This window comes from Fragaria vesca, linkage group LG4, assembly GCF_000184155.1.
Source record: "Fragaria vesca subsp. vesca linkage group LG4, FraVesHawaii_1.0, whole genome shotgun sequence".
NCBI classification, from domain to species: Eukaryota; Viridiplantae; Streptophyta; class Magnoliopsida; order Rosales; family Rosaceae; genus Fragaria; species Fragaria vesca.
In genome coordinates, this window is record NC_020494.1 from 16,704,085 (window position 1) to 16,729,695 (window position 25,611).

General features: G+C 38.6%; 5 protein-coding genes across 5 annotated transcripts; 1 reads left to right on the forward strand and 4 right to left on the reverse strand.

Annotated features, from left to right (window-relative positions):
* Positions 1–2,689: 2,689 nt before the first annotated feature.
* On the reverse strand, positions 2,690–4,257 carry LOC101292401 (peroxidase 11-like). The gene is made up of 4 exons (XM_004297130.1): positions 4,008–4,257; positions 3,708–3,899; positions 3,462–3,627; positions 2,690–3,253 (listed from the first exon to the last, which is right to left on the reverse strand). Exons 1-4 carry the CDS (start codon positions 4,239–4,241, stop codon positions 2,832–2,834), a joined length of 1,014 nt encoding a protein of 337 aa, XP_004297178.1. The 5' UTR covers positions 4,242–4,257; the 3' UTR covers positions 2,690–2,831.
* A 1,049-nt stretch (positions 4,258–5,306) lies between these two features.
* LOC101292693 lies at positions 5,307–6,232 on the reverse strand. Its single transcript, XM_004297131.1, has one exon. The coding sequence runs from the start codon at positions 6,202–6,204 to the stop codon at positions 5,413–5,415; it is 792 nt and encodes a 263-aa protein (XP_004297179.1). The 5' UTR covers positions 6,205–6,232; the 3' UTR covers positions 5,307–5,412.
* Positions 6,233–6,510: 278 nt separating this feature from the next.
* On the reverse strand, positions 6,511–10,389 carry LOC101292990 (LAG1 longevity assurance homolog 3-like). Its single transcript, XM_004297132.1, has 6 exons — positions 10,117–10,389; positions 9,014–9,243; positions 8,696–8,851; positions 8,326–8,511; positions 7,527–7,711; positions 6,511–6,952 (listed from the first exon to the last, which is right to left on the reverse strand). The coding sequence occupies exons 1-6, from the start codon at positions 10,252–10,254 to the stop codon at positions 6,918–6,920; spliced, it is 930 nt and encodes a 309-aa protein (XP_004297180.1). The 5' UTR covers positions 10,255–10,389; the 3' UTR covers positions 6,511–6,917.
* A 2,644-nt stretch (positions 10,390–13,033) lies between these two features.
* Positions 13,034–13,615, forward strand: LOC101296483 (uncharacterized N-acetyltransferase ycf52-like). Its single transcript, XM_004298281.1, has one exon. The coding sequence runs from the start codon at positions 13,034–13,036 to the stop codon at positions 13,613–13,615; it is 582 nt and encodes a 193-aa protein (XP_004298329.1).
* Positions 13,616–16,031: 2,416 nt separating this feature from the next.
* On the reverse strand, positions 16,032–19,898 carry LOC101293290 (chaperonin 60 subunit beta 4, chloroplastic-like). The gene is made up of 14 exons (XM_004297133.1): positions 19,746–19,898; positions 19,541–19,666; positions 19,080–19,217; positions 18,649–18,744; positions 18,319–18,561; positions 18,006–18,240; positions 17,723–17,892; positions 17,529–17,606; positions 17,355–17,426; positions 17,174–17,278; positions 16,911–17,003; positions 16,696–16,788; positions 16,374–16,587; positions 16,032–16,293 (listed from the first exon to the last, which is right to left on the reverse strand). The coding sequence occupies exons 1-14, from the start codon at positions 19,896–19,898 to the stop codon at positions 16,259–16,261; spliced, it is 1,851 nt and encodes a 616-aa protein (XP_004297181.1). The 3' UTR covers positions 16,032–16,258.
* Positions 19,899–25,611: the final 5,713 nt, after the last annotated feature.

Here is a 25,611-nt window from a genome sequence, read left to right on the forward strand (position 1 = left end):
ATTGATTTTAGCTTAATATATAGGCGTAGAGAGCCTTTAACGATACAGTTGATCATATATGAAAAAAAAGAAAAAAAACTATAAGAAAATTGACAGTTAAACAATTCTACGATCTCAACACACTAGATCGAACTGTATTCGATCTCTATAATCTCTGATAATTTGATATTACAAGATGATCACTCAATTTTCATGCAACTGACAGACAAAAAAGAAGAAGCATTTATTCAAAGAAAATTCGATGAAAATGACTGACAAAGGGGCTTGGTCGATCCAAAAGACCTCTTCAGACTTCCCTCGGTCGTTTTAATTTATTTTGTTCTGGGTACCAATCACTCAAATCACCATCCTCTCTTTCTCCATCCCTTTTCTTTTCTTTTGTTTTCTTTTCACTCACTACCCTACACACACAGAAATATCAATTTCATTTATAATGAGATCACAAAGAACCAGCAAGTCATCTGTGATTGAACTATTATAGATTTGGTAAGAATCTTAGTCAGCTACGGCATGACTCCAGAAAAGTGCCTATATATGTTTATTCACATTTCTATCTTCAATTGAAGATTGACCCGTTCCCATTCCAAAGGGTTATGATTCCACACACATGTATATGTCTATTCACTTTAATGAGATGAACCAGCCACTATTGGTGACTTGAAACAGTCTAAAGATCATGATCAACAAAGATGGAATATTTTTTGGGGTGAAATAATGATGGAGTAATATTATTACAAATTATTGAATTGCCTTTCCGGAATCAACTAGACCGACCAATAAGTAGATTTGATCCAATATAAAAGTTTTCAAATGAATCACTACTAATAGGAAAATGTATGTGTTCAACTATTCACTAAGGTAGGGTAGGATATGAATCATGAATGATTGTGAATTTGTGATCACCATGATCCCAAATTTATAGTGAAAACCTTTTTTTTTATTTGACCAATTGACTTGTGGAGGTCAATGATAATATCCACACAAGCTGAATATTTTTCATCTTTTTTACCCGAGTCATTTTATTCGCACATCTCTAAATACTACACATTTTTAAATTTTGACATTCAAAATCATACTTTATGTACAAATGAAAAATCCAGAGAGGACATCATCAATATTAGTTTATGTGCGAGTTTTCACTTCTATTGTGCATAACCATTTTCTTCTCTATAACCACAGCCTAGTACACGTTCATATGCAAGTTTACAATTCATGATTAATGGAATCAAACATTTAAAAGAAAAGAAATAAGCATTTATTAATTATATATATGAATACAAAAAGGAAAAATCCAAATATAATTGCCAACATATACCATAACCTATCACTCATAGTCTTCTTCTTTTTTTTTTTTTTTTTTTTTTTTTTTTTTGTAGGAACTTGAGGAGCCAGGCTATCCAAGCTCCTCAGTTGGAATAATATTATTAATAAGAGAGTCCAAACTCGGGGGGACATATTATTAATACGTGTAATAAGGTAAGGGGTTCACTCATAGTGTTTTTATTGCCAGCAAAACATTGAGAATTTTGATTACAAGCAAATTTGATTGAATGGGTAAACACATGCAACTTGTCAATTAGACTTTATGAATGGTATCAAATAGGAGGGGAGTGTGCTAATCTGCAATTTTTGAGATTCGATTTGGTTTCTCTTCTGGTTTGATATAAAAGTTAGATGAACGAGGGGTAGTCTAGGGAGTTCAAAGATGTGTTTTTAGTAAGATGATGATATAAAAAAGTTATAAAGTTGTGTATTAAATATGAGATGTGTCTCTAAGAGTTTAGCAATGTGTGAATAAAATTTCTCTTTTTACCCTAAGATAAAATGAGATATGTGAGGTTGTCTTGTGACCCCTGTTCTATATACATCAAGCCAAAAAAAGGCACTCATTGGGATAATTTGATTCAGTGACTTGAATGTGTTAAACGAGTAATATGCATCATGCTACATATACAATCAAGTTACATGTGGATTGAAATGGTAATGACGAACTTAATCAGCTTAGATTCATTCTCGTGTCAAGTGAGTGTAACATGTATTGAGCCACGTAATATTCGTTATTAATTATGTCTTATATTTTGTCATTATCGATCGAGCAACAAACACATAAGACTGAAAACGTGTTTTCAATTCAATGCTAGTGAGGCAAACGTGTTGTGATGGTGTGTCATGCATGACGACACATAATAAGTAAAACAGTTTTCTCTAATTTGGGCTATTCTGATGATACTGATGTCTACTATTAATCCAATCAGTTATCATGGCAAGAGATTTTAGGTTCATACTACCTAGTTTCCATGGTTGTTGGCAACCAAAACTTTTAACCATTGAATATGAAATACCGGAAGATTAGGGAACCGAGTCACATGCTGAATTCAAGACTTTGAAGTAGGAGTAATTTCTAAAAGCCTTCATAAGACACTTCTAATCGGTACGTGTACCACAATTAGGTGCCTAAGAGAGCGAGATTATTCTTGCTTAGTTTTAAGCTTGCTGCTCAGCGAGCGACCATACTTTGATGAGTTTATTTTGTAGTTTAGTTATGTTCTACCAGTTTAACCCGGAATTCCTATATAAGCTATGTCAGACGTACTCAGGCATGTTATGGCTTTAGTTTGGTAGGAATTTCTTGAGTTTACACGGAGTTGGGAGTTGTTAGAGATAACAAAGTTATGAATGCCGAGCTCATATAAAACGTAAATATGCCTCATAAGTTGAATGTGAAAACTAAAATCACACGTAACAATTTCTGATCACTTCTTGGTATAAGTTGCACAACAAATATGGTTTTTGTAAAATGAACTGTTTTCTTGGGGACTAATTGCAGAAGCTCATGTGTTCACAAATCTGCAATTTTTCCTAACCTCTCCGGTGGTGAAGCTGTCCTCGTTAGTAATGTTCCCCAGTTTCACCATTGAATATGAGAATTGCTGGAAGAAAGCGACGGCGTCTTCTGCATATTTATGAACAAGTTTCTTGGTTTCGATCCCCAACAAGCTAGAATACAGTTCCTGGTCCGAGTTGAGTAGTCCCTGCCCTTTCAATAGTATATGATAGAAAGAATTGTCAAATAGTTCAGGAGTGACATAGTCCATTGCTGTTATGTTATTTTCATCTCCACCTATAGGGCAAGTTAACTTCAAGCTGCTGAGGTATGACTCTGAAAGAGGGTCGATTCCTGAAGTTGATTCATAGTCACCATAGATCCTTGATCGAACATTCGCGCACCGTGCCATGCCAATTGTGTGAGCTCCTGAATGAGATTATTGTACAAAAAATGAACATTATCAAATTAGGAATGCCTCACTTGGAAAAAAATCTTGCATAAAATGGTTTCACAAGAAGCTTTAGAGATGGAGGGACGTTGCATGCACATGTTACATGTAAGCCTCTACCCGCTCTACTTACCTTAGGAAGCCTTGAATGATGTTATGAATATGAATTCCACTATAATCAAGTACCTGAAAGAGCTACCACGTCTGTGACTGAAAGGCCTTGGTACTGGAACTTGGAGATGATAGACAGAAGGCCTTCATCTGCAGTAGGAAGGTTGGTTTCTGCAAGTTCAGGACTAGCAGTTATAGAGTCCTTTCTTCCCAGAGGAACATCCCAATAAGGTCCGCCAACCTGAAAAGTCAGATCAGTTAAAAACTCTTGCATGAAAAGAGACTTCAATATGGTACTGATTAAGATACTATTCTTAGTACCAGAATCACAGCATCTCTTGCTGCAATAGTGAGGATATCGGCGCAAGAGACAATTCCGGGACACTCTGATTCAAGCTTGTTCTTTATCCTGTCAATAATCCTGAAACCTTTCAACGAGTTTATGTTGGTGGAAGCCTTCTTCTCTCCTTTTAGTGAGATCGTATCGTCTAGCAGAACTGAACCATCACATCCCTGCTTTCAAAAAGTTCATGAATTTCTACACCAGTAAGTTACCAAAATACAGCAGCAGCTAATGCATATATAGTACTATAGCTAAGTAACAACTTAATGAATCCAGACCTGAACAAAACAGTCATGGAAGTGTAACCGGACTATCAGGGCGGCATTACGAGGATCTGAGAGAACTTCACACTCCATTTCTTTCTTTACAATCTTGAACAAGGTGGGACATTTGGATGCATAGTAGTCCAACGTTAAAGGAGGGTCAGTTGCAAGTAACATGGTGTTGAAGATGGCGAAAAGCAAAAGCATGAGATGGAGTCTGAAGGGTCCAAAACAAAGGGAAGCTGCCATTTTTGCTGTTATGGTTTTCTTGAACAATCAAAAATACAGAGTGGGAAGTGATGGTTGGGACTTGGGACTGCGAGAGATATATAAGTGAAGAAGTAAGATGGGGTTTTACTTGGTACTTTGAGTACCGGAAATAAAGAAGTCTGTAGTCAATAGAAGATGCAACTACTACTGCCCTGGTGGGTAGGTTTTCCCAAACCAGGTGCTCCCAATAGCACAACACAGACGAAAAAAAGACGTGTGCTTTGCCAATTTCAGTTTTATAGAACTAATTAGAAGACTAAGCCAGCCACCAAACAAAGCTAATAACAACTAATGTTAACCCTTTAACCTTTAGAAGCTTCACTTTCTCCTCTGATCTTTAACAGTAAATCAAAACCAGTTCCGGGAAGATACTATGACGGAGCAAAGGGTCTCTATATCAATCTAACGTTGTATGAAAAGTTAAATTGTGATGCTTAATCATTTGTCTCATTGCCATTTGGCTTGAGACTTGATTAGTTGGATGGCCATCCCATCTGATTTGAAAGGTAAACTTGATTATAGATTTCTTGTGCTGAAGTTTTTGGTTGAGAAGATTGAATCCTACTTCGTCTGCCGCAGAATGCATGTCATCAGCATCATCATTTTTTCTTCACAAACAAGAATGCTGCATTCTTGATTGCTTTTCTATGCGAAAACCTAATTGGTATAACCAATTCAAGGAATCAAGGGAGACTAGAAATAGCATCAGACTATTACGGCCTATCATGCTTGCACTCAAATATCAATATGCTGGTTTCAACAAGCATAATGCTGCTCCATCTAACCACCTGCAAGCTAAGATGGCATGAACATGGCATTAACCCAACCTAGCTACACCGGATTGCGCTACATGAAAGAAGCCCTATCGGCTTGTACCTGGCACAAACACGAAAGGCGTCCATGGCTACACACCTGCACTCCCTGATCACTACATACACTACATTTCTCTGCTAACCAGCTGGTTTCTTGTTTCATACTAATCATAACATAGCGCAGCAGCTTAAACATAATCGAGTCGCACAAGCAACAGCAGACTAGAAATGTAACTTAGATTAAAATTCAAACACACAATTCACTATCAAGACGAACAAAGTCACAAAATCTCCAAGCATTATAACGAAATTAAGCTCGAAAAAGCTTGCCTTTTACATCACGAATACAAATCCGAATCGAAAGGATCCTTATCTTGCCTCAAACCTACGTAATCATCACCATCAGCCTTGAAGAAGCTCAGCCCCAAATCCAGAGCAGGCAAAACCCTAGACTTGATCAGCTCCACCACACCAGCACCAAACTCCGGCCACGCCACACAAAGCACCGCCTTGATGTTTCTGATTTCACACTTAGCCAACAGAGCAGCACCCAACCCATCCACCACACTCGCCGACGGCAAATACTCCAAGCTCAAATCCTTGAGCACCGACTTCGATTTCCTCTCCGACGTCGTTTCGAGCTTGAAAACCAGCGCCTCGTCCCTGGAAAGCTTCCCCCGGAAGTTCCGGTTCTGAACCGAATCCAGAATCAGAACCCTATCCGGAACGATCTGATCGGAAATTAGAATCTTCGCGACGGCGTGGCACCGATCGGCGGCGACCGGGCACTGTACGGAGACGAGGAGAGTCTGGTTGTTGCCGTCGAGGGAGTAGAGGTTGCAGGACTTGTCCTTGGGAGAGGGGAGGACGGAGTTTCCGGCGAAGGAGGTTTCCGGGAGGATTAGGGTTCCGACGAGGGTTTTGGAGGCGGCGGTGTGGAAGAGGTGGAGGGCGGGGGAGGAGATGGCGACGATGAGGAGAGAGGGGCGGAGGGGAAGGTTGAGGTCGGCAGCGGTGGTTGGGAAAACGAGGAAAGGAGTGGGAATCGGCGGTGACGGAGGCGTGAAGTTGTTCAGATCTTCCTGGAAGAATCGAGACGGCGGCGGATTCTCCGTTAAAACGTCTTCCATTTTTAGTCGATTTAAGAATTTGCAGAGAAACCCTAAGATTTGAGGAAGAAGACGAAGAGCACTAGTAATGAAGGAGAGTGAGAATAGAAACGACGTCGTTTTGGATGTTTTTTCCCTTTCTTTTTGGAGAAGAAAAGATCCAACGGCCTCATACTCCTCCGGAGCATTAAGAACCGTCTGATTAGCGACACATCATAAACAGTGACTAATCTAATGACTCGAGAGTCACTTTTGACATAGATTCCAAGCTAGCGATTGCTGTGACTAAAAAAAAAAATTACTTTTTTGAGACCCAAAGCTCGGTTAAAGAATGAAAATTCTCTGCTCCATTTCATATATCAAAACTTCAAGAGGCAGTTAAAAATCTTTTCACTGTCCATGTAATACATCAGTGTAAAATGAAAGATGTTCCTCATCTGCAGGATTCATATCTCATGAAACAGCTTTTTCTTAGTCTAACTAGCAGAGGGAAACGGTGAAAAGAACATCATTTGAGACGGCGGCGTTTACTTTTTCCTTAAACAGCGGCCTCAAATGTTTATGGTACAAGAAAAATGGGATGTTCGTGACTCCAGCTGAACCTACAACGCGTGAGCTGTGATCATTGTTCAATAAGTACAAGTGAGATTGTGGTTTCTCTCTTGGGGAAACCCAACAAATGCTCCAATGTTGGAGAGAGGGTGATACTCTGGCTCTATAGTTCTATTTCCTGGTCAATCTTGGTGGTCATCTTCTTCAGCTTCAGAATCTGCATAGGAAATTGATAGAGGAACCATCAGGCTAAAAATAAGAGTGCATAACTGAAGACACCAGATCCACAAATAAAAATTATGGATTATAGGCACCATGTTCCGTTCAATGACGGCTAGCCTATGAACAATTCTGTAGAACCATGAATGCATTTGCTGATTTTGCTCTGAAGCTAAAATCCATTTAATATGACATTATCCAATACTGCAATAATAACTCAAGAGCGGGATGGTGCAAAAACATTCCTAAACCAGTAATCAATCTAGTAAGATGTGGTAGAGTTCAGAAAAGACAACCCCTTGCTAGTTCAGCCACCTAAATAAAGCAGTATATTAAATATTAGTTCAGTCTAGCACCCCCTCAGAAAGTGCATTGAAGTGAGTTTGTTCATATAATACCAAAAATGATTCAAGTATCATCACTACTTATCCATCCATTGATATCCATAATCATTCTTAAATCCCGCAATACCCATATTGTTTTGCCACTCAACTGTCATTTCAAATTTTATTGATAATGCAAGTGTGTGTGTCTGTAAATTAAAAATGGTCTGGGCGAGACATGTCCCTTACCTGATCGAACATCATCACTAAGCTGGCCTCTTGCTTGAATTTGTTTAACAAGCATACGGTAAATTAACACCCACCAGAAAATGTGAAGAACAAGCAAGCAGTATAGAAGAGTATTGAACACATAGTAATATATTGGTCCCACTACAGCGTGCTTTTCCTTGTCCAAAGTCAGGATAACTTCATAGCTGCCAGAAAGAGAAACAATAGAATATACTTCAATACATATTTCTTTCTTATATGAAGGATGTGTGACCCTTTTAAAAAGAAGAAGTGATGTGTAACAATATACATGTGTATGTCATCTAAAGGAATATGTAACTGCTTATGACATTTCACAAACTACTTCAGAACATTGTTCCTCCTTAGAAGAAACTTTGATCCATACAAAATTCGGAGGATTTAAATCTATCATCACTAAGCATGCATCGGAAGTTTGTAATGCAACATTTCTGGAGTTTGATACCTCTATTCAAAACAACATAAATTTGAAACAAAGACCACAGAGACCAGTCCTTCATAGCAATACTACTATTCGGAGGATTTAAATCTATCATCACTAAGCATGCATCGGAAGTTTGTAATGCAACATTTCTGGAGTTTGATACCTCTATTCAAAACAACATAAATTTGAAACAAAGACCACAGAGACCAGTCCTTCATAGCAATACTACTATGGTGAGTTTTTCTAATAAGAACGTAAAAGATGAATGTGCCTTTTTTATCACATTCACCAGCTGATATATATCACTGACGAAAAGTAAACAAGTTCAATGTAAGTGACGAAATAACTTAGACAAACCTTGTGCTCCAAAGGATCCAGAATGGATAGTATATGAGACGCAGTATGATCCAAGACAATACAAAAAGAATAAATGAAAAGCTAGCAATCCTTTCAGCACCACCATATTTGGACATCTTCCCTACCTCCAGAAACACGTCACTCGCATCATGAAGAGCTAAAACCACTGAACCTACACGGGCAAACCTGCAAGACACAAATACTAAACTTAATTAAACCACATCTTAAGCTTAAGATAATAGATGCAGTGAGGACTTAACGACTTCAAAGTAAGCCCTCCAGCATACCTTTGGTACATATATTCTTGCTGGCTTGGTTTTGTGACAAAAAGAACAAGAGAAAGCTACAAACTCACTCCATCAGAACATACCTGAAAATGTAAGACAGCACAATGAGAATGACAGTTGCTACATGATGGCCCATTGAAACTCCAAAGTCGGAACGCCTTGTTTCCCAGAAAATCAAAGCAAATATGGAGTATGTGTAAAATCCAGCACAATACATATATACCCACTTCAATTTCAACCTGAAATTCATAAGGAGTCATTTATAGACTTTGACAAACCTCAGCTTCTGAAATATAATTCAAACTATGATTTAATAAAATAGTGTCAATTGCATCATATGTGAATGCCTGATAAACAAACAAAGATGTAAATCCATTCGTTATATAAAATATAAATCTTACTTTGTCTTCTGGTCAGGCCAAATCTGATCTCCTGGCCCGACCCAAAAGTACTTTGTATTAGTAAACCAAGGCTCATCATAAGTTACAGAAAGAGCTAGCAACTCTGCTGAAAGAAAGTAGATGCACTTCCATGCTGATTCCTTGAATTTTCTAATCTTCCTCTTTTGGTCATCAGTTTGAACATCCGGTAGCCGATGCCCCTTTCCAAATATTATCCGTTTCCCCAGTTTCTGCAATATGCACTTCAATTTAGACCAAACTAACAAATATTTCAAGAAAGAGAAAAGCATTCACAATCAGATTTCTGGATTGAGAATACACATCTTAGTAGGTGATAAGAGATGAACAGAAACAGAAACAAATAAAGATTTCAAATGAAAATAAATGGATAATGAGGCTAGCTGTCCCAAATTTTTTAACATTTCCTTTGAACAAACCACTCCACTCTACTTATTCCCCTTCATCTTTACTAACAAGCAGCTCTTTACTTTCAGACATGCAAGTATCTATACTAACTGACACTGATGTAACATTCAAGAACTGTGTGAGAAGACAGGTAACATTTCATCACAATCAAGCTAACTTTCCAATCTTTTGAGATTCACAATGCTAACTTGCTAAATATCCATCTCAAAACGTAACAAGTTGCCTGCATAACTAAAACCAAAATTCAGTTTCGACATTGCAGCCTAGCTTATTAATACTCCTCAGGTAAAACATGCATCTGAAAGTCTACAAAGCTCAACAAAACTTCCTTTTAGTAAGAGAGAAGTTACTCTCAAAAAAGCTTTTACCTTTTTCTTGTTTCTGGTAAACAATAAAAATAAAAATAAAGATAAAGCTTTTACTACTGTACCAGTCTTAGCCCTTCATTTATTGATCTCATACCAGTCAAGCTACTACCCACCATATAAAGTTGACTACTTTGATCAGGACATATCAGCAAGAACACTCCCAACAGAAACCCATCAAATACTTCGCATTACATCGATGAACACTAACCCACAACTGATCTAACAATCTCAAGTAACCAAATTTAACACATCCCCAAAACATGTATATTTATATATTATATAACTAGTACAGATGCAGAGATAGAGTACCTCAAAGACGAACTGGTCAAGAAGAAATCTGACGATGGGGAAGAACAAAACGAAGATAGGAAGAACAGCGAAGTCTTGGTATTGTGGGTAAGCTTCTTGCTCCCAATCGACTGAGCTCAAGTACTGACTCAAACCCATCTCCGATTTTCACTTGAAACCAAACAAAGTCTTAAGCTTTGGATCAGATTCAGAGACCACCCAAGACATCCAGCTCGATTTCGTTTCTGTTCATCAGCTCAAAGACACAGAGACGAAAGAGCACCCCTTTGATTTGAGGAATCGTTTTTTTTGTTTTGTTTATAATAACAATGCATAAAGTTTGTGTGTGGATTGACGAGACTGCCCCTTCTGGACTGGGGCAGTGGACTAGGATGGTTCCCTATGTGAGTCGAAGATTTACTTGGAGGGTGACACGTGGCGGTGGGGAACGTTAGCTGGGATTTATGTATGAACTATATTCACTTGGGGGCATTTTGTGATTGTGAAAGCTTTAGAGTTTGTGATATGCAATCTGTGGAAGGAAAAGGGAAGCCAATAATACAAGTTCAGTGCCTGAATTTTTTGTGGTCTTGGCAATCTCAGTGTTACTGGTTTGAGGGCAGAACATCCAAGATCACATATAATTTTTCGAACTACTAGCAAGCGAAAATCTAAACTAGGAAAGTAGAGAGAAAACGTGTAACATGTACATATGTCGGGTTGTATGCAAGAAACATTGATGAGTTGATAATTGATAGTTAGTCATAGAGAATGTGTGAATGAATCTATTTAAGCCAGCAAATCCAAACCATGTTTTTCCCTCCCTCTACTCATTCCTTTTCAATGCACAGAATGTTGCCAAAAAGAGGAGACATTTCCATGAAACCAACATCAGCCTATGAAGATTTAATGTATGCATATATAATGTCATTGCTTGTGCAAGGTAATAAGTTGCTAGAAAAGACAAATGTAAGACTTGGTTGTTGGGCAAAATTAAAATCAGCAATTGCAAGAACAAAACAGAAGCAGAATTTATGACATTTTCACCCACTTCATCCTGTCCTTTCTGTTGGAATTCAACCCAAGGGAAACACAAATGTAGTGAGAAAGGCTGCTCTTTCTTGATGAACTATGCAGAGAAGTAAAGGTCCCTTCCATCTGTGTTATGAACTATGCAGAGAAGTAAAGGTCCCTTCCATCTGTGTTATGAACTATACAGAGAGGTAAAACTTGTATTTTTGCTGGTGAATTGGGACAAAGATCAGAGGACAAGTTGTAGCATACATAGGTTTACACTCCAACCATACTTATAAAGCTAGAATCATTTTTTACCACTAGAAGGTAAACTGTCCTGTTGTGATTCAAGTCACTCAGTTGAATAGTGAAGATTATGGTGATAGGTTTGCCAGGTGGTAACTTTCATATAGGGCCTCCTGGCAAGTCAATTATGAAGGCTTTCAAACGCACTGCAACTCAGATGGCCTCCTTTGTCTTTTTCATGAAGAAACAGATATAAATGCATATCATCATAGTCTTTAAGAGAATTTGCATTTACCGCATAAGAGCAAAAGCTTTGGACATATTTGGATATATAGTTTGTTCTCACTTGAAGCTACAATAATGGAGTCTTCCCAAGTTGTTGGTGCTGAGGAGTGGACTGGCAGTGGTGAGTCTGGGTGGACAATATACATTGCCTCCTCCATTCATGGGGAAAGAGATGGTGTTTATTCCAGTAGTCATAATACAACCAAAGGAAGGAAGGTGATTTTTGAGCACGAAGACGACGGTGAAGAGAGTGATGATTCCATGGCTTCAGATGCCTCTTCTGGCCCAAGTCACCCTGAGAGAAGTCGCGGCGCAACTCGCCTCAGGCATGCAGAAAAGGAAGGGGCCAAGAAACACAGCACAGAGAAGAAGAGCAAGAACAAGCATGAAACTGCAATGATCAAAGGAGAGAAAGCTGTGGAGGATATATTGCAGCACAAGGCAGATAGTGCTGCCAGTCACATTTGAACAAGTTCAAGTGCAGCCAAGGTAAGATCAGCAAGCTTGCTATGTTTCTGTCAAAATTTCTTGGCATTAAGCAAATCAAAATCCATATAGATGGTATGTGATTGCATAGCTTTTGCAAATTGCAATTACCTGGGAATTAATGTATGGTTTAAGTGTGTAGTACTTCTGTAATTTGTTAATAGTAGTACAGTACTGTAATTTGTTTTCACTTGCCAGTTGCCAGCTTTGATCACAAGAGAAGGAGTACTATACCATGTATGTGGTTCTAGATTTGCTACTCACAATGCTATCTTTAAAGGGCCATACAGGCTCATCTGGCTCGTCCTTCTCAGAGTACGTACTTCTGTCTTTTTATCCTTGAAGTTAGAAAGAAAAACGAAAAATTGTACTCAACTTAGGGAGCTGGAATTTTCAAAAACAATGTCATATTCCAGTAGCATCAATTCACCTCTTTGCTCAATCTGGCCAAAAGATGATGGAGAGAGCTCTCAACTGAGTTTACATGACATTAGTGAAATTCAGGAACAGAACTAGTATTGTGAATGCTGAAGGGGTTGTGAATGCTGAGACTCAAACTCGAGTTAGTCTTTCTACTCATGCAACTTATCATTAACGTTAGCTTGTGCTTATATCTTTAGTCGAACAATCTCAGGAAGCTGCCTTTGCCTGCCATCACAGTCTTCAATTTCAATCATTCAGTTTTAGGTGTTGTAGAAGTTTTCGGTTGTAAATCCCTTTTCATTTCTTAAATAAAAAAATTAAAAAAAATACCCTACAAAATCATACTGTAACTCACAACTTCACCAAAAACGACGTCGTCATGTTAGCGCGCTAAAACTATCGTTATCTTCCCAACGGTGCTTAACAACCACACCTCGCCACTCTCCTCAGTCTCCTAATCGCTCTTCTCTCTCGATTCCCAACCATGCTGCTACGTGGCACAATCTCCGCCCCTCTCCCCTCCCTCCGCCGCCTCACCACCACCACCACCACCACCGCCGCCCCGCCTCCAAACTTAACCGTTTCCCGCCATTCTTCCCCAACCAGCAGCAAATACTCCATCTCCGACCAGGACCTCGACTCCCGCGGCTTCCTCCTCCACCGCACCGCCGCCGACCTCAACCTCGACCACCTCAACAAGGTCTTCGTCGCAGTCGGGTTCCCCAAGCGCGACCCGGCCAAGATCCGAATCGCGCTCGACCACACCGACGCCCTCCTCTGGCTCGAGTACGCCAAGACCAACCGCCCCGTCGCCTTCGCCCGCGCCACCGGCGACGGCGTCTTCAACGCCATCATCTGGGACGTCGTGGTGGACCCCTCCTTCCAGGGCATCGGGCTGGGCCGCGCCGTCATGGAGCGGCTGGTGGAGGAGCTCGTGGAGAAAGGGATCGGGAATATCGCTCTGTATTCGGAGCAGCGGGTTCTCGGGTTTTATCGGCCGTTGGGCTTTGTGGCCGACCCGGATGGGATCCGAGGGATGGTGTATTCCAGAAAGCCAAAGAAATAAAAGTGATACAACTAACAACCAACTCTTGATTAGTTGCAAAGAATGCATCTTCTTTTTGTATCATAGTAAAGATTGGGATTTTGCACAATAAGATTTGGAAATGTAAAGATTTGTTGCTTTAACATTCTCATTCATCTGTTTGCCTCAAAAATCGTCTCGGCTGAGGGACTTGAGAACAATTTGTTCTTCTACTGTGCGCGGGCGTGCCAACTCGCGGCTTTTTGGCCAAGCGAGGTTTTGATTAATTTTTATTGCGCTTGATCTGACTTCTTTCAAATGATTGTGGGCCGAGGAATGAACCGTCTCGGCCTTTAGGTTCTCTTGTCTTTGTTGCAAGGACCTTTGGCGTTTTCATCGATGCTACTTCTTTTTTTTGTGATTTTTGTATGCGTTTGAGAGAAATAAAGTGCGAAAATTAATAGAACGAAAATCTAATTTGCATGAAATTTAAAGAGAATGAAATGGTTAAAAAGTTAAGAGTGCAGAAATTAAAGAGCGAAAAGTAATTGCGAGGAATTAAATTGCATGAATTTAAAGACGCGGAAGAAAAATTACATGAAAGTAAAGTGCGGAATGTAAATAAAGCGATAAAGTGCGGAATGTAAAGAAAGCGAATAAAAAGAAGAGGAGAACTATGCTAGAACATGAATGAAAAGATTGATATTGTAGAGAATTCGTAGAGAATTTGATAGAGTTTGTATTGAAGTGTGTGTGTTGGTCGGGGACCCTTTACAATGAGGCTGAGGGTTGAATATATACAAGTATAAACACAAAAATTAAGGAAGGAGAAAACAATTAAATAAAATAAATATTTCGGTCTTAATGACCGAATCAAAGATATGCTCTGTATTGTTTTCTCCTTAATCACATGTTTATTTCTTTCTTCTTGCGGCTTCGCTAGAATTAATTTGCTAATTATCTTGAAATTTCGGTCTTCAATTCTTCCAATTAGTCATAATGTTAATTTGTTGCCATATATCACCGTTGTTTCAAATTTTTTTTTTTTTGGTAGACCGTTGCTTCAATATTTGGTATGTAATGGTTTTAATACCAAATAATGAATCTTGCCAAATCTTAATAATAATGATAATAATTATATGAAATAATTGTAATAATTATCATTCAATATTATAGGCTTCTTCACAACCAATGACTTCGGCCTAGTAGGCCGACGTGGAAAAAATAGGTGCAAACATAATCATTTCTAACTCTAAGTGAATAACTAAGGGTAAATTTTATTGAATCCAAGAAAATTTACCCTTTTCCAGTACTGGTAAAGTTTACATTGATACAACATGAACAAAACCCAGCTTCAAACCAGTTAGAGCTAGCTAGGGTGGAATCACAGCTTTATTCACAAACCATGTCAGTCCTGCAGTTTTGTATAAACCAGGTGAAATTGTGTCAAGAATTGCCTAAGAAGGATTAAATACTGTGAAAAGAACTGAATTATGTAAAAGGGTTGACCTTGAGTTTCATGGATCAAACAAAAGGTTTGATCTTGATTTGTAAGACTACTGTAATTGAAGGAAAACTCAAGATGGTTGAATCTGAGAAATTGGGGTAATTTACCTGGATTAAGATGCAGCCTTGGCGCTGTACAAGAAGGCAGCAGAGCAAAGAACAGAGGCAATGAAGGCAAAGACACTCAGGCCAATCACGAGAGAAACACCTGCCACAAACAAATCCAAGATGCCCTGGATGCTCAAACCCATCATCCACATCGTGTTGAACATTTAGTTTTGTGTTTCTTTCCGACAAAATTGAAATTGGGTTCTCTAATCAAAGCTTGTAAGAGAAGGAGATGAAGGTTCGGTGTGTATATACATTTATACTGGGATGAAGATCATGAGAAGAGAACACGGGAAAGAACAAACGAAAGGAAGAAACAATTTGGGGTCTGAGGAAGAGAGGCTTTCTCACTTTTTGGGAGAGTGTGCTTTATGCTTCTCTCGCCACGTGTCTTCCTGCCCCTGCAAATATGGGGTGTGAGTCACACTGCTGCTTTTGTATTTCTGAGCTCTGGTGTGTATTTGTATTTGGGCAAAGCTGGAAAATTTGTTATGAATGTGGGTGTGAATTGTGGTTGATGAAACCAAAAAAGATAGAGGTGCACAGTTTGACGAGGATGAGGAGGAACAATCATGAATCGGTGAGGTCTTGATGAGACCACTTGGACTCCATCTTCTTGGGGCATGTATCAAAGGTTTGGATGTATATGATGTATTGATGATTGGGAGTCTTAAAACCTCTGAATGGGGATCATGGGGAGAAAGAAATTGATACATTTGATTATGGATAAGAAATAGTTTTATTACATGTCTGATTCAGAAACTTGGGAATTTTCACTACTATGTGTTAGTTACATTGTGGACAAAAAGAATCCTAATCCTATTAACAGTGGGCAAAGGCTTTCTCTTGCTGCATTTCCGTATCGGAGTAATAGCTTTGAGCTTTCTTTCCCCAAATGCATACTTCAGTTGATGTGGTTTTGAAAACAATGCATTTGATCTGAAGGAGCTGAACTATTAAGTGCTATGTGATTTCATGACTGCCCCCTTCAACTTTGGTTAAATAGAAGAAAGCAGGGCTTTGTAACATTTGTTGGATCAATCAGGGGTGAATCACTGTAGTCAATGTGTTTCATCTGCCATACTTGGAACCGAATGCTCGAGCACCTGAATGATCAGGGATTTGGAATTCAACAACCACAATATAACAAAGAGCAGAAGGGCTGGAGAAATAAAACTCTAATTACCTGAGGTTGGCATGGACATTGGTGGCATTGAAGGCATGGATGACATTGGCGGCATTTGTGGCGTTTGGGGCATGGGGGGAAGGGGTGGCTTTGGCCTTTGCCTCGGCATTCTTCTTGGGATGGGATTTGATTCCTTAATCTCGACAACAACAGCATCAGACAACAGAAAAGTTTTCGCGACTGATGCTGCATGCTCCAAGCAACATCTAACTACCTTTCCAAGTTTAAATAGCAGCTTTAACATGCATGAGTATAACAATCCACATAAACATAACTACTGCACTCGTCTTTTAAAACTATTAGTCAGAAAAAAAAAATGTACCTTTGATGGATCCATAATCCCAGCTTTCATTAGGTCTTCATAACAGTCTCTTGCAGCATTATATCCATACCCCATATTAGCATTTGATAGAACCTGCAAAACTCAACTAGTCTCAAAACAGGGCAGATAATTGGATTCTACGATATCTGATTCTAAAGCGTGAAATGCAATTAATGTACAATTACATTTTAAGAAGATCATTAACATGCAGAGACCTTCTCTACTACAACACTGCCATTTACACCTGCATTTTTAGCTATCAGTTTTGCAGGATAGCTTAGAGCTTTCTTGAAGATTTCTGCTCCAATCTGTGCAAGGGTAGATAAAATGTCACAATGGTTGTGAGAACTAGTGGAGATAAGTAGACCGTGCTTATGCGAACTGAGGTGATATAAAATTAGAATTCTGCTAAGAAAAATGCACATGTATCTTCTAACTCTGAATCAAACATTTCCAAAATATGGGAGAGGAATGCTACCTTCTGTTCTTCATTATCCATAAGTTCTTTGAAGACATCCACCTTTTTAGAGAGCCTCAAAAGGCAGCATCCACCACCAACTACAACACCTTCCTCAATTGCTGCCTTTATTATATTCCAAGTTAGGAACAGTAGCGATTCACATTTAAATTCTTATAAATTAAAGAACAGGAAGAACTACCTTGGTTGCATTCAAAGCGTCTTCAATTCTAAGTTGTTTATCCTTCAACTCAACTTGTGTTTGTGCCCCTACCTATAATTTTATTAATAGATTCACATTGCATCAGCTTCAAAGGAAGTCAGTCTCTTGACATTCAGTTTACAAAGATGCCAAGTGCAATAAGCTTATGGTTACCTGCAGAATAGCAATCCCCCCTGATAATCTTCCTATTCTTTCATTTAATATCTTCTTTTGAAATTCTTCTTTAGTGTTCTGAAAAACAAGAATATGTTATGTCACACACTCCTACTTATGAGAGAATTATCAATATGTACAACTCCTTCTACTCTTGATAAATAGAGAAGAGGAATAATGGATGTTAAAGTTACCTCAACAAGCCTTTGTATCTGAGAAACCCTCTTGTTAACAGCTTCTCGAGTGCTTCCATCGGTAACTATCAGTGTAGTGTCCTTAGTTATCACAACCTTAGTAGCAGTTCCCAATACCTCCGGGCCAGTCTTATGTAAGATCATTCCCATCTCTTCTCTTACTACTGTTGCTGCAAATAACATCAAACACGAAATATGAAGATTGTAATAAATGTAATGGACATATATTAGGTCTAGAAAATAAATAAATAAATAAAATATGATTTTGTGTTTAACCTACTACCTCCAGTCAAAATGGCAATGTCGTCTAAGTAGTGGCTTTTGCGCTCACCGAAGGCAGGCGCCTTAATGGCAACTGCCTTCAGTGCACCTCTGAGCTTGTTTCTTATTACTGGAGTTAAAGCTTCCTGTTCAATCCCCTCTGCAACTATCACTATTGCATACTTTTCTTTCACTGCATTGTCCAATATCTTAAACAGCTCCTCCGGGTGTGTAATTATTTTGTCAACCAAAAGCAACTGCAACCAAATAATTTCATGGCCTCTAGTTACTTCATAGGAAAACATGTCAGCCTATATATAACCTACAGCTATTACCTTACACTCTTGAAACTCCACTATCATTTTTTGTCGATCAGTGACAAAGTAAGGCGATAAGTATCCGCGATCAAACTGCATTCCTTCTACAACTTGAAGAGTGTTCTCTGTAGACTTCCCTTTTTCAATAGAAACTACACCTTTCTTTCCTACTTGACAAAGAGCACTGTAAATCATGTTCCCCACTGTATAATCATTGCCTGCACTAACTGCAGCAACATCTGCAAGTTCGTGATCCTCGATCTGCATAATGAAATGTACCTCTCAAAATAATGTGATCCGATGGCCTTAGCACTTTCGAAAGATTAGAAGGAGAACAATCAAGTGTACCTCTCTGGACATTAATTTGAGTTCAGATACCAGGGCCACTGCAGTCTTCTCGATCCCACGAGCAATTTGAATGGGATTCATGCCAGCTGCAGTAACCTAGAAGAAAGTTCATGTGTGATATCAGAAGATATCCAAAGCATAGCAGAACAGTACTGATCAACTCACATTCAAGTAGACATGTTGAAGTATGAGGAAAAGTAGTTATATTGTTATGACATGAAACTAAATTTCTTGATAAAAAAAAAAGTGAGCCACTAAACAAAAACTACATGAAAAGTCTCTGTATGCTTATAGACTTGAATCTTATTAACTGATCAGGTGTGACAGGGTTCAAAAGCCAGTAAGCCTGCTACATGTTACCTCATAGACTAGTTTCTACTGAGTCAGGTAGACAAGCTATGGATGACAATGTCACATTAGATTACTCATACCTTCACACCTTCAGTAATTAAACCATGAGCAAGAATTACAGCTGTAGTGGAACCATCTCCAGCCAGATCATTTGTTTTTGCACCAGCTTGCCTCACCAATTTAACTCCGACATTCTCCACAGAGTCCTCCAATTCGATCTTATGTAGGACAAAAGAAGACATAAGTCAATAAAAGAAGCATGTTTCTTCTCTTACTACTATTGTTTACTGAAAAATTCTTAATGAATCACATACAATTTGATTAGTCATATTAAGCTACTGAGGAATAAATCAACTGCAGTATGACCAACTAATAAAATCCTAGAAACTGTCAGCAAGTAATACAAAAGAACCAACTTTAGAAATTTGATGCATAGATTATAGGGACAGTCATAATGTATGTGAACGCTTAAATCCCAAGACCGCAAATTGCTAATCAAACAAGAAACAAGCTGTATACAGTAATACCTATTCTGTATTACCTCTTTGAGAACAGTTTCACCATCATTGACAATCTTGGGAGGTCCATACTTATTCTGCAGCACCACATTTCTTCCCTTTGGACCCAATGTAACCCCAACCAGCTCTGCCACCATGCTCACCCCTGCCTGAACCACCAAATTAACCATCCCAATCAAATATAATGTCAAGCAAAACCCAGCTGTGATCTTCATATTAACAGCTTACCAGAAGCTTCTTTGTGGCTGAACCATCATGGTTAAAGTAGAGGTCTTTGGGGATGCCTTTTGGATTTGCAGTGGTGAAAGGTGAAGAAGGCCTTTTGGGCAGTGTTGGGTTGGTGGAAGATAGTGCAGAGATAGGAGTTGGAGAAAATGCCATGGTGATTCAGTTCAGTTGGTGAACATGAATTTGAATTCAGGATTTGCAAGTCATTGAAGCTTGGAGTTGGAGATAAGTTTGAAGATAGTTGTGAAATTTTGAAGTTTTGGGCTTTTGGAGGATAAGAGTGCAAAAAATCTTGGAAGTTATTTTGGTGCTTTCACATCCAAAGGCCGCATGATCAACACTGTACAGTTGTACAGTTAGTTAGTTATCCTTTATTTATTTTTATTTTTTTGTGTGATAAATTGTACAATTATTCAGCTAGCTCCCTGGCCCTATATGATTACATAAGGATTTGCAGTTATTATTTTCAAACACCGACCTCCAATCTATAACTTTGGGTGTCAAGCAACTCTTGTTGTAACGATGACATGCAGCCAAAGCTAACATTCTAGCAGCAAAAACATCTGCTAACCTAGCCCTTTACATGATGATGTTTAGCCCAAAACCCCTTGATGCAAAACTCTTATTTTTGCAGCGGAAGATATAAAATCCCAAAATCCCTCATTCCAAACTTTTAAATTTAGATGAGTGTATCCGTAATTCATGTTTGCACATTTTCTAGTTGAGTACAAAACGGACTCATTCGAAGAATTGTTATAACAAAATTGAAAAATAAAACTCATTTGAATGAAATCCAATTACTCATAGGCCCGGGTATTTGTTATGTACTTATGTATACAATGCATCAACTAATTAACTTGGTTTTTACGATCACAGAATGATGGTTTTGTTTACTTAATTATATGGAAAACTCCTAAGGCTCAAGTGTTTAACTTGGAAATGAACAAGTATATATGGAAGATTCATATATTAAAAGTGGTCGAGCCGGGAATAAGATCATGATCGAGAGTGGACAAGAACAACGTGTAAATCATAGTCTGTTGAGCATAACAACCAGCCAAGTTGTCATGTGAAAGAGGAGGCATCCATGAATCATACAAACGATGATGATCCAAGGTCAGCTTATAAGTGTTCTGATACTACTGAGCTAATTAATCCAGCTTATCTTTGACAAGAAACCATAAGGTAGATGAGATCGGTCATGAAACGCTTAATTTTTTTTTCATTTTTTTAGTGTGAATTTTATCAGATGTTATATTTTACGTTAAGTTTTCATTCAACATTTTTTCCATTTCGTGCCTCATAAAAAATAAGTTCTTAGAGCATCTCCAACAGCTTCCCTAAAATTTCTCTAAAATGGGGAAGCAAAAGCTAAATTCTCTAAAAAAATTATGATCAAAATCCAGCAGCTTCTCAATTTTGGAGATTTCGGCATTTAATATAACAATAAAATATAATATATCATCATGAATTATAACAAAAAAACATTATATATTTCATTGTAACAATAAACTACCAAATCAAATATTTTATTGTTGTTTTAAATTTGTTGGAGTACGTGAAAAATTTAATTTTAGGGAAGGAAGGCTTTGCTGCAAATTTGGGGAATGAAGACTTTTTTTTTCTTCTACATCCCTATTTTGGGGAATGAGATGGGGAAGCTGTTGGACCTAAAAAGAGCTCTATATTCCCCAAAATTGAGAAGTTTAAGAAAATAGAGAAGCTGTTGGAGATGCTTTTAAATCCACGATTTGATAACTGAGATCTAGACTGATGAAGAGGCAAACGGAATCCTAAGTTCTAAGATGAAAGCCATGGTCAATGAGCATCGGTACCATAATCTCTGTAGTCTAACAAGTAAACAAAGGTGACGCACGACGGCACGAGTGCACGACCTCCTAATTCTGACGTGCTTCTTAGTTTAATTAACATAGAAGAGGCTTCATGTTTCCTGCAAAAAGCTCTTTGATTCATGTTGTTTATATGCTGGATTTATCTATAGGTTTTCTTTTCTGGGGTTCCTCATCATGTTAGTGCTACCCTGCATGTCTTTATTGTTCTTGTTCATGGAGCGGCTTCAACGAAATGGCTGAAAGACCTAGCTTGAATTCTTCAGAATTTTGTATTCTTTGTTTGCATTCAACGTGGATTACAAATTTACAATTACTCAATTAGTTTCGAGTTCAAGCAGTAATGTTGGACCGAAACAAAACCTAACTGCATCAGGTGAAAGATCAATTATAGAAAACAGAACGGATTCGACGCACCTAGGTTCACTTCAGATTCAACGCATGAATACGACTTCCTCATTGTTGCCAAATACAAGACTAGAAAGTTCATCTTTATGTTGATTTTTGATAGGATGAACCAGATAACCAGATGAAAACTACTGTTGTGAATTTGTGCAGTAATGCAGCATGATAGGCTTCTGCATGTAATGAAATGAGCGAGAAGTCCAAACAGCACCAGTTGCCCACAACATGCATATATGTGACACTTGCTCTGCTTTGTACCAGACGTCTACCAGTACAGCTAGCTTCCTATCACAGAGACAGCAACAACACTAAACAAAAGAAGATGATGCGAGGAAGAAAAACGCTTCTCAATGATGTCTTTAACTAGGTGATTCTTCCTAGGAGGAAAATTAAAGGAGATGAGCTAGCATTATTGACCCCTTAATGGGTAACGGCACCGTTTTGACTTTCTTCACAATAGTTTCAATGCTCATTCATATACTCTGTTCTTCCCAAGTCCAATGGGATCAGAATCATTTACTTCATCACACTGACCCATGCCAGTAGTACTGGATCTATTTTAGTATATAAAGACAGACGAATCGAGCTATTCTGAAATGTTAAGCTTGTGATTCGACTCATTCGAGAGTTGAGATTAAACCAATGGCAAATATTGGCCTTAGTTTCTTCGTTCTGGTTTTACTTCTACTTTCAAAGGTGGAAGCCAGACCAATGCCTGCAACCCCCGTTTTGCCTCTATCTGATCCAATTCTGTCATCTTCTTCAACTTCCATAACATCCTCATCACCTGCTGTAAGTCGTTTTTTCCGTTCTTGAATTTTTAATTTCTCATAATTACTTTGCTTCACAATTATATAGTAATTAATTAAGTTCGTTACAATTTTTGATCTTTGAATATGTAGAGTGGAGCAAGCTTGAGTGATATCTATGATGATGATGATGCTTGCAAGGGCTTAAAAAGCGAGGAATGTTTGATGAGAAGGTCGATGGTTGCTCACACAGATTATATATACACACAGGATATCAGCACTAGTACTGAGCCGTAAGATCACTAGCGAGCTAATATTATCCTCTTTACTTTCTGTTGTGTAAATCTTGGGAAATCCCGTTGATAACGGAAAATGAAGGTTTGTGTTGAATTTGATTTATGAAACCCTGGAATTGAGATGTTTGTTATCACATGAAGTTCAATGCATGGTGATTATCCAGGCTTATATATCCAGTCACTCTACCCTTTTCATCGGCAACAAGAACAAGAATTTCCTATGAATTTGTGATACTCAATCCCTCAATGTTATCTAAAATTTGGTTTTCTACAATGATCTCCTACCACCATCAGGTTGTTTAACATAAAATAAAAGGTTTCAGTCAGTTGTATGATATATATATATACAAGGCTTTTCAGGTGCGGACGTCCGCACCAAACTTTTGGTGCGGATTTCCATTTTTGGACCACTTCTCGATCGAATTTCCTCAAACTTCCTTCTAGACATATCTAGATCATCTTGTGTAGATCATCTTTGCAAAATTTCAGCCAATTTGGTGATCGTTAAGGCCCTCAAACTTGCGTTACAAAACCGACGGACAGAATTCTGTCCGGTTCAGACATATAATAGAAAAACGCAAGTTTGAGGGTCTTAACGATCACCAAATTAGCTGAAATTTTGCAAAGATGATATACACAAGATGATCTAGATATGTCTAGAAGGAAGTTTGAGAAAATTCGATCGGGAAGTGGTGCAAAAAATGGAAATCCGCACCAAAAAGTTTGGTGCGGACGTCCGCACCTGAAAAGCTCCGTGTATATATATATATATATATATATATATATATATATATATAGAAGGTAAAGAGAATAGTCTTGTCTTTAGAACACAAGATGAACTTGATGAATATAAGTTAACAGAGAATATACCAGATTCTTGGCTTTAAGATCGATCTTTATTTTCATTTGTTTTAGATCTATCTTTATTTTGAACATTGCAATAACACAAAATACGTTCAGAACACCCTAGCTTGAACATTGCAATATATTGGTGTTTGATGAGGGTTACTACGGTTTATGGTTCGGTCAAGTTCCATGTGCATTTAGTAATTTACAGCATAAACAACAAGAATTTCGGAGCCAGATTAGCAGATGCTAGCATGCTTAATTATCTGCATAAGGGACTGCTAGCTACCCAGCGCGCGGTATCTTAATTTATAGGCAAGAAGGAGGGTTTTGTTTGCCATAGCTTTGCCATCCACATACGAACACAACGAATTCGCAGGTACACCGTACACCATCATCAACACTTAGGTTCAATGGCGGAGCTAGGATTTAAAGTTAGGGAGGGTTGAGATTTAGTCATGATTTACCGTTATCATATCATGAAAAATAAAATTTCAATGTATGATCAATGAATAATAAGTAAGTAGTTAATAGTGTGTTATTTTAATTATCTCTATGTTTTAATGTTAGCCAGTAATTCCTTCCTAAACTATTGGTTTTCTGTTTATGAATGCATGAATTATATTCCCTAAGGGGGATTCCAATGTTGTTAAATGAGCAGATTTTCTTCTATTTCTCTAATGGAGTAGACTTCGGTGCGTTAACGCATCCATGCGTTAATGCGTTGTAGACCTGTGATTGGCTGGTTGAGCTGGTCCACCACGGGCTGCAACCGGTTGAATGGGTTTGGGGGAAACGGGCTACCTGCTCTTCAGGTCTTCTCCACCGTTTTGAATTCAAATTCAAAACAACACAACAGCCCGCCCTCTCTCCTCTCTCTTGTTCTCTCCCCTTCGCACTCTTATCACTCTTATCTCTTTCAGTTCTTCTCATCCAAATTTGGTATCCATCGGAGCATTGAGAACAAAAGTGGTAGCAGAGAGAGAAACCCCGCAGAGAGATCAAGATTTCATATCTTTTCCCTTCTCCTCTATCTCGGATTTGCAACAGAGGTTAACATCGAATCCTACTTATGAGTTTGTGGGTTTTCATTGATAGTATTCTGGGTTATGGGTAACTGATCATATGCTCATACGAGTGTCTTGGGAGTATTCACAGGTCTACTATTACTACGAAGAAGGTTTACATGTCCAACAACGCAGAAGACGAAAAACATGTAGACTTTCTGGGCTATTGTTCTTACTTTTTTTTCTTTCTTCTTCACAAAACAGTGCCATCAAATCTTGCCATGGAGGCTTCCGAGACCGTAGAGTCCATTCATCTTTCAGACGACACTGAAGAGGCCATTCATCTTTCCGACACCGAAGATAACGAAACTGACGAGCCTATTGACCTTGAAGTGTCTTGGGAGGATGTCTTAGACTACCGAAAGTTGACAGTTGAAGATGTCATGGCTAAGACGTTCAAAACACTAGAGGAAGCCGAGAAATTCTATTATTCCTATGCGTTGGCAATTGGCTTCGAACCAAGGAGGGACACAAGAGGAGGATTGTTTGAGGGTAAGCTTCGAAGGAGACAGTGGGTTTGCAACAAGCAAGGTTATCGAGATAAAAAGTGGCTCGATCGCGAAACTGATGGGAGTGGTCGTAATCGTCGGAAGTTGACAAGGCAAGGTTGCATGGCGAAGGTCAGAGTGAATTACATGGTAGATGAAGGCTAT

Bases quoted from the DNA above. Each gene is read 5' to 3' on its own strand.
- LOC101293290 (XM_004297133.1), bottom strand. From the start codon at position 19,898: ATGGCATTTTCTCCAACTCCTATCTCTGCACTATCTTCCACCAACCCA. The intron at 18,241-18,318 runs GTAATAGCTGTA...ATTTGGTTGCAG, and splicing joins TGGAGTTTCAAGAGTGTAAG to TTGCTTTTGGTTGACAAAAT. The intron at 16,294-16,373 runs GTAATTAGAGTT...CTGATCATTCAG, and splicing joins AATGTCCATGCCAACCTCAG to GTGCTCGAGCATTCGGTTCC.
- LOC101292693 (XM_004297131.1), bottom strand. From the start codon at position 6,204: ATGGAAGACGTTTTAACGGAGAATCCGCCGCCGTCTCGATTCTTCCAG.
- LOC101296483 (XM_004298281.1), top strand. From the start codon at position 13,034: ATGCTGCTACGTGGCACAATCTCCGCCCCTCTCCCCTCCCTCCGCCGC.
- LOC101292401 (XM_004297130.1), bottom strand. From the start codon at position 4,241: ATGGCAGCTTCCCTTTGTTTTGGACCCTTCAGACTCCATCTCATGCTT. The intron at 3,900-4,007 runs GTCTGGATTCAT...TTTTGAAAGCAG, and splicing joins TCCATGACTGTTTTGTTCAG to GGATGTGATGGTTCAGTTCT. The intron at 3,628-3,707 runs GTACTAAGAATA...CTGACTTTTCAG, and splicing joins CAAGAGATGCTGTGATTCTG to GTTGGCGGACCTTATTGGGA.
- LOC101292990 (XM_004297132.1), bottom strand. From the start codon at position 10,254: ATGGGTTTGAGTCAGTACTTGAGCTCAGTCGATTGGGAGCAAGAAGCT. The intron at 8,852-9,013 runs GTAAGATTTATA...TATGAATTTCAG, and splicing joins TGGCCTGACCAGAAGACAAA to GTTGAAATTGAAGTGGGTAT. The intron at 8,512-8,695 runs GTATGTTCTGAT...TGTGTCTTGCAG, and splicing joins GTGCTGTCTTACATTTTCAG to GTTTGCCCGTGTAGGTTCAG.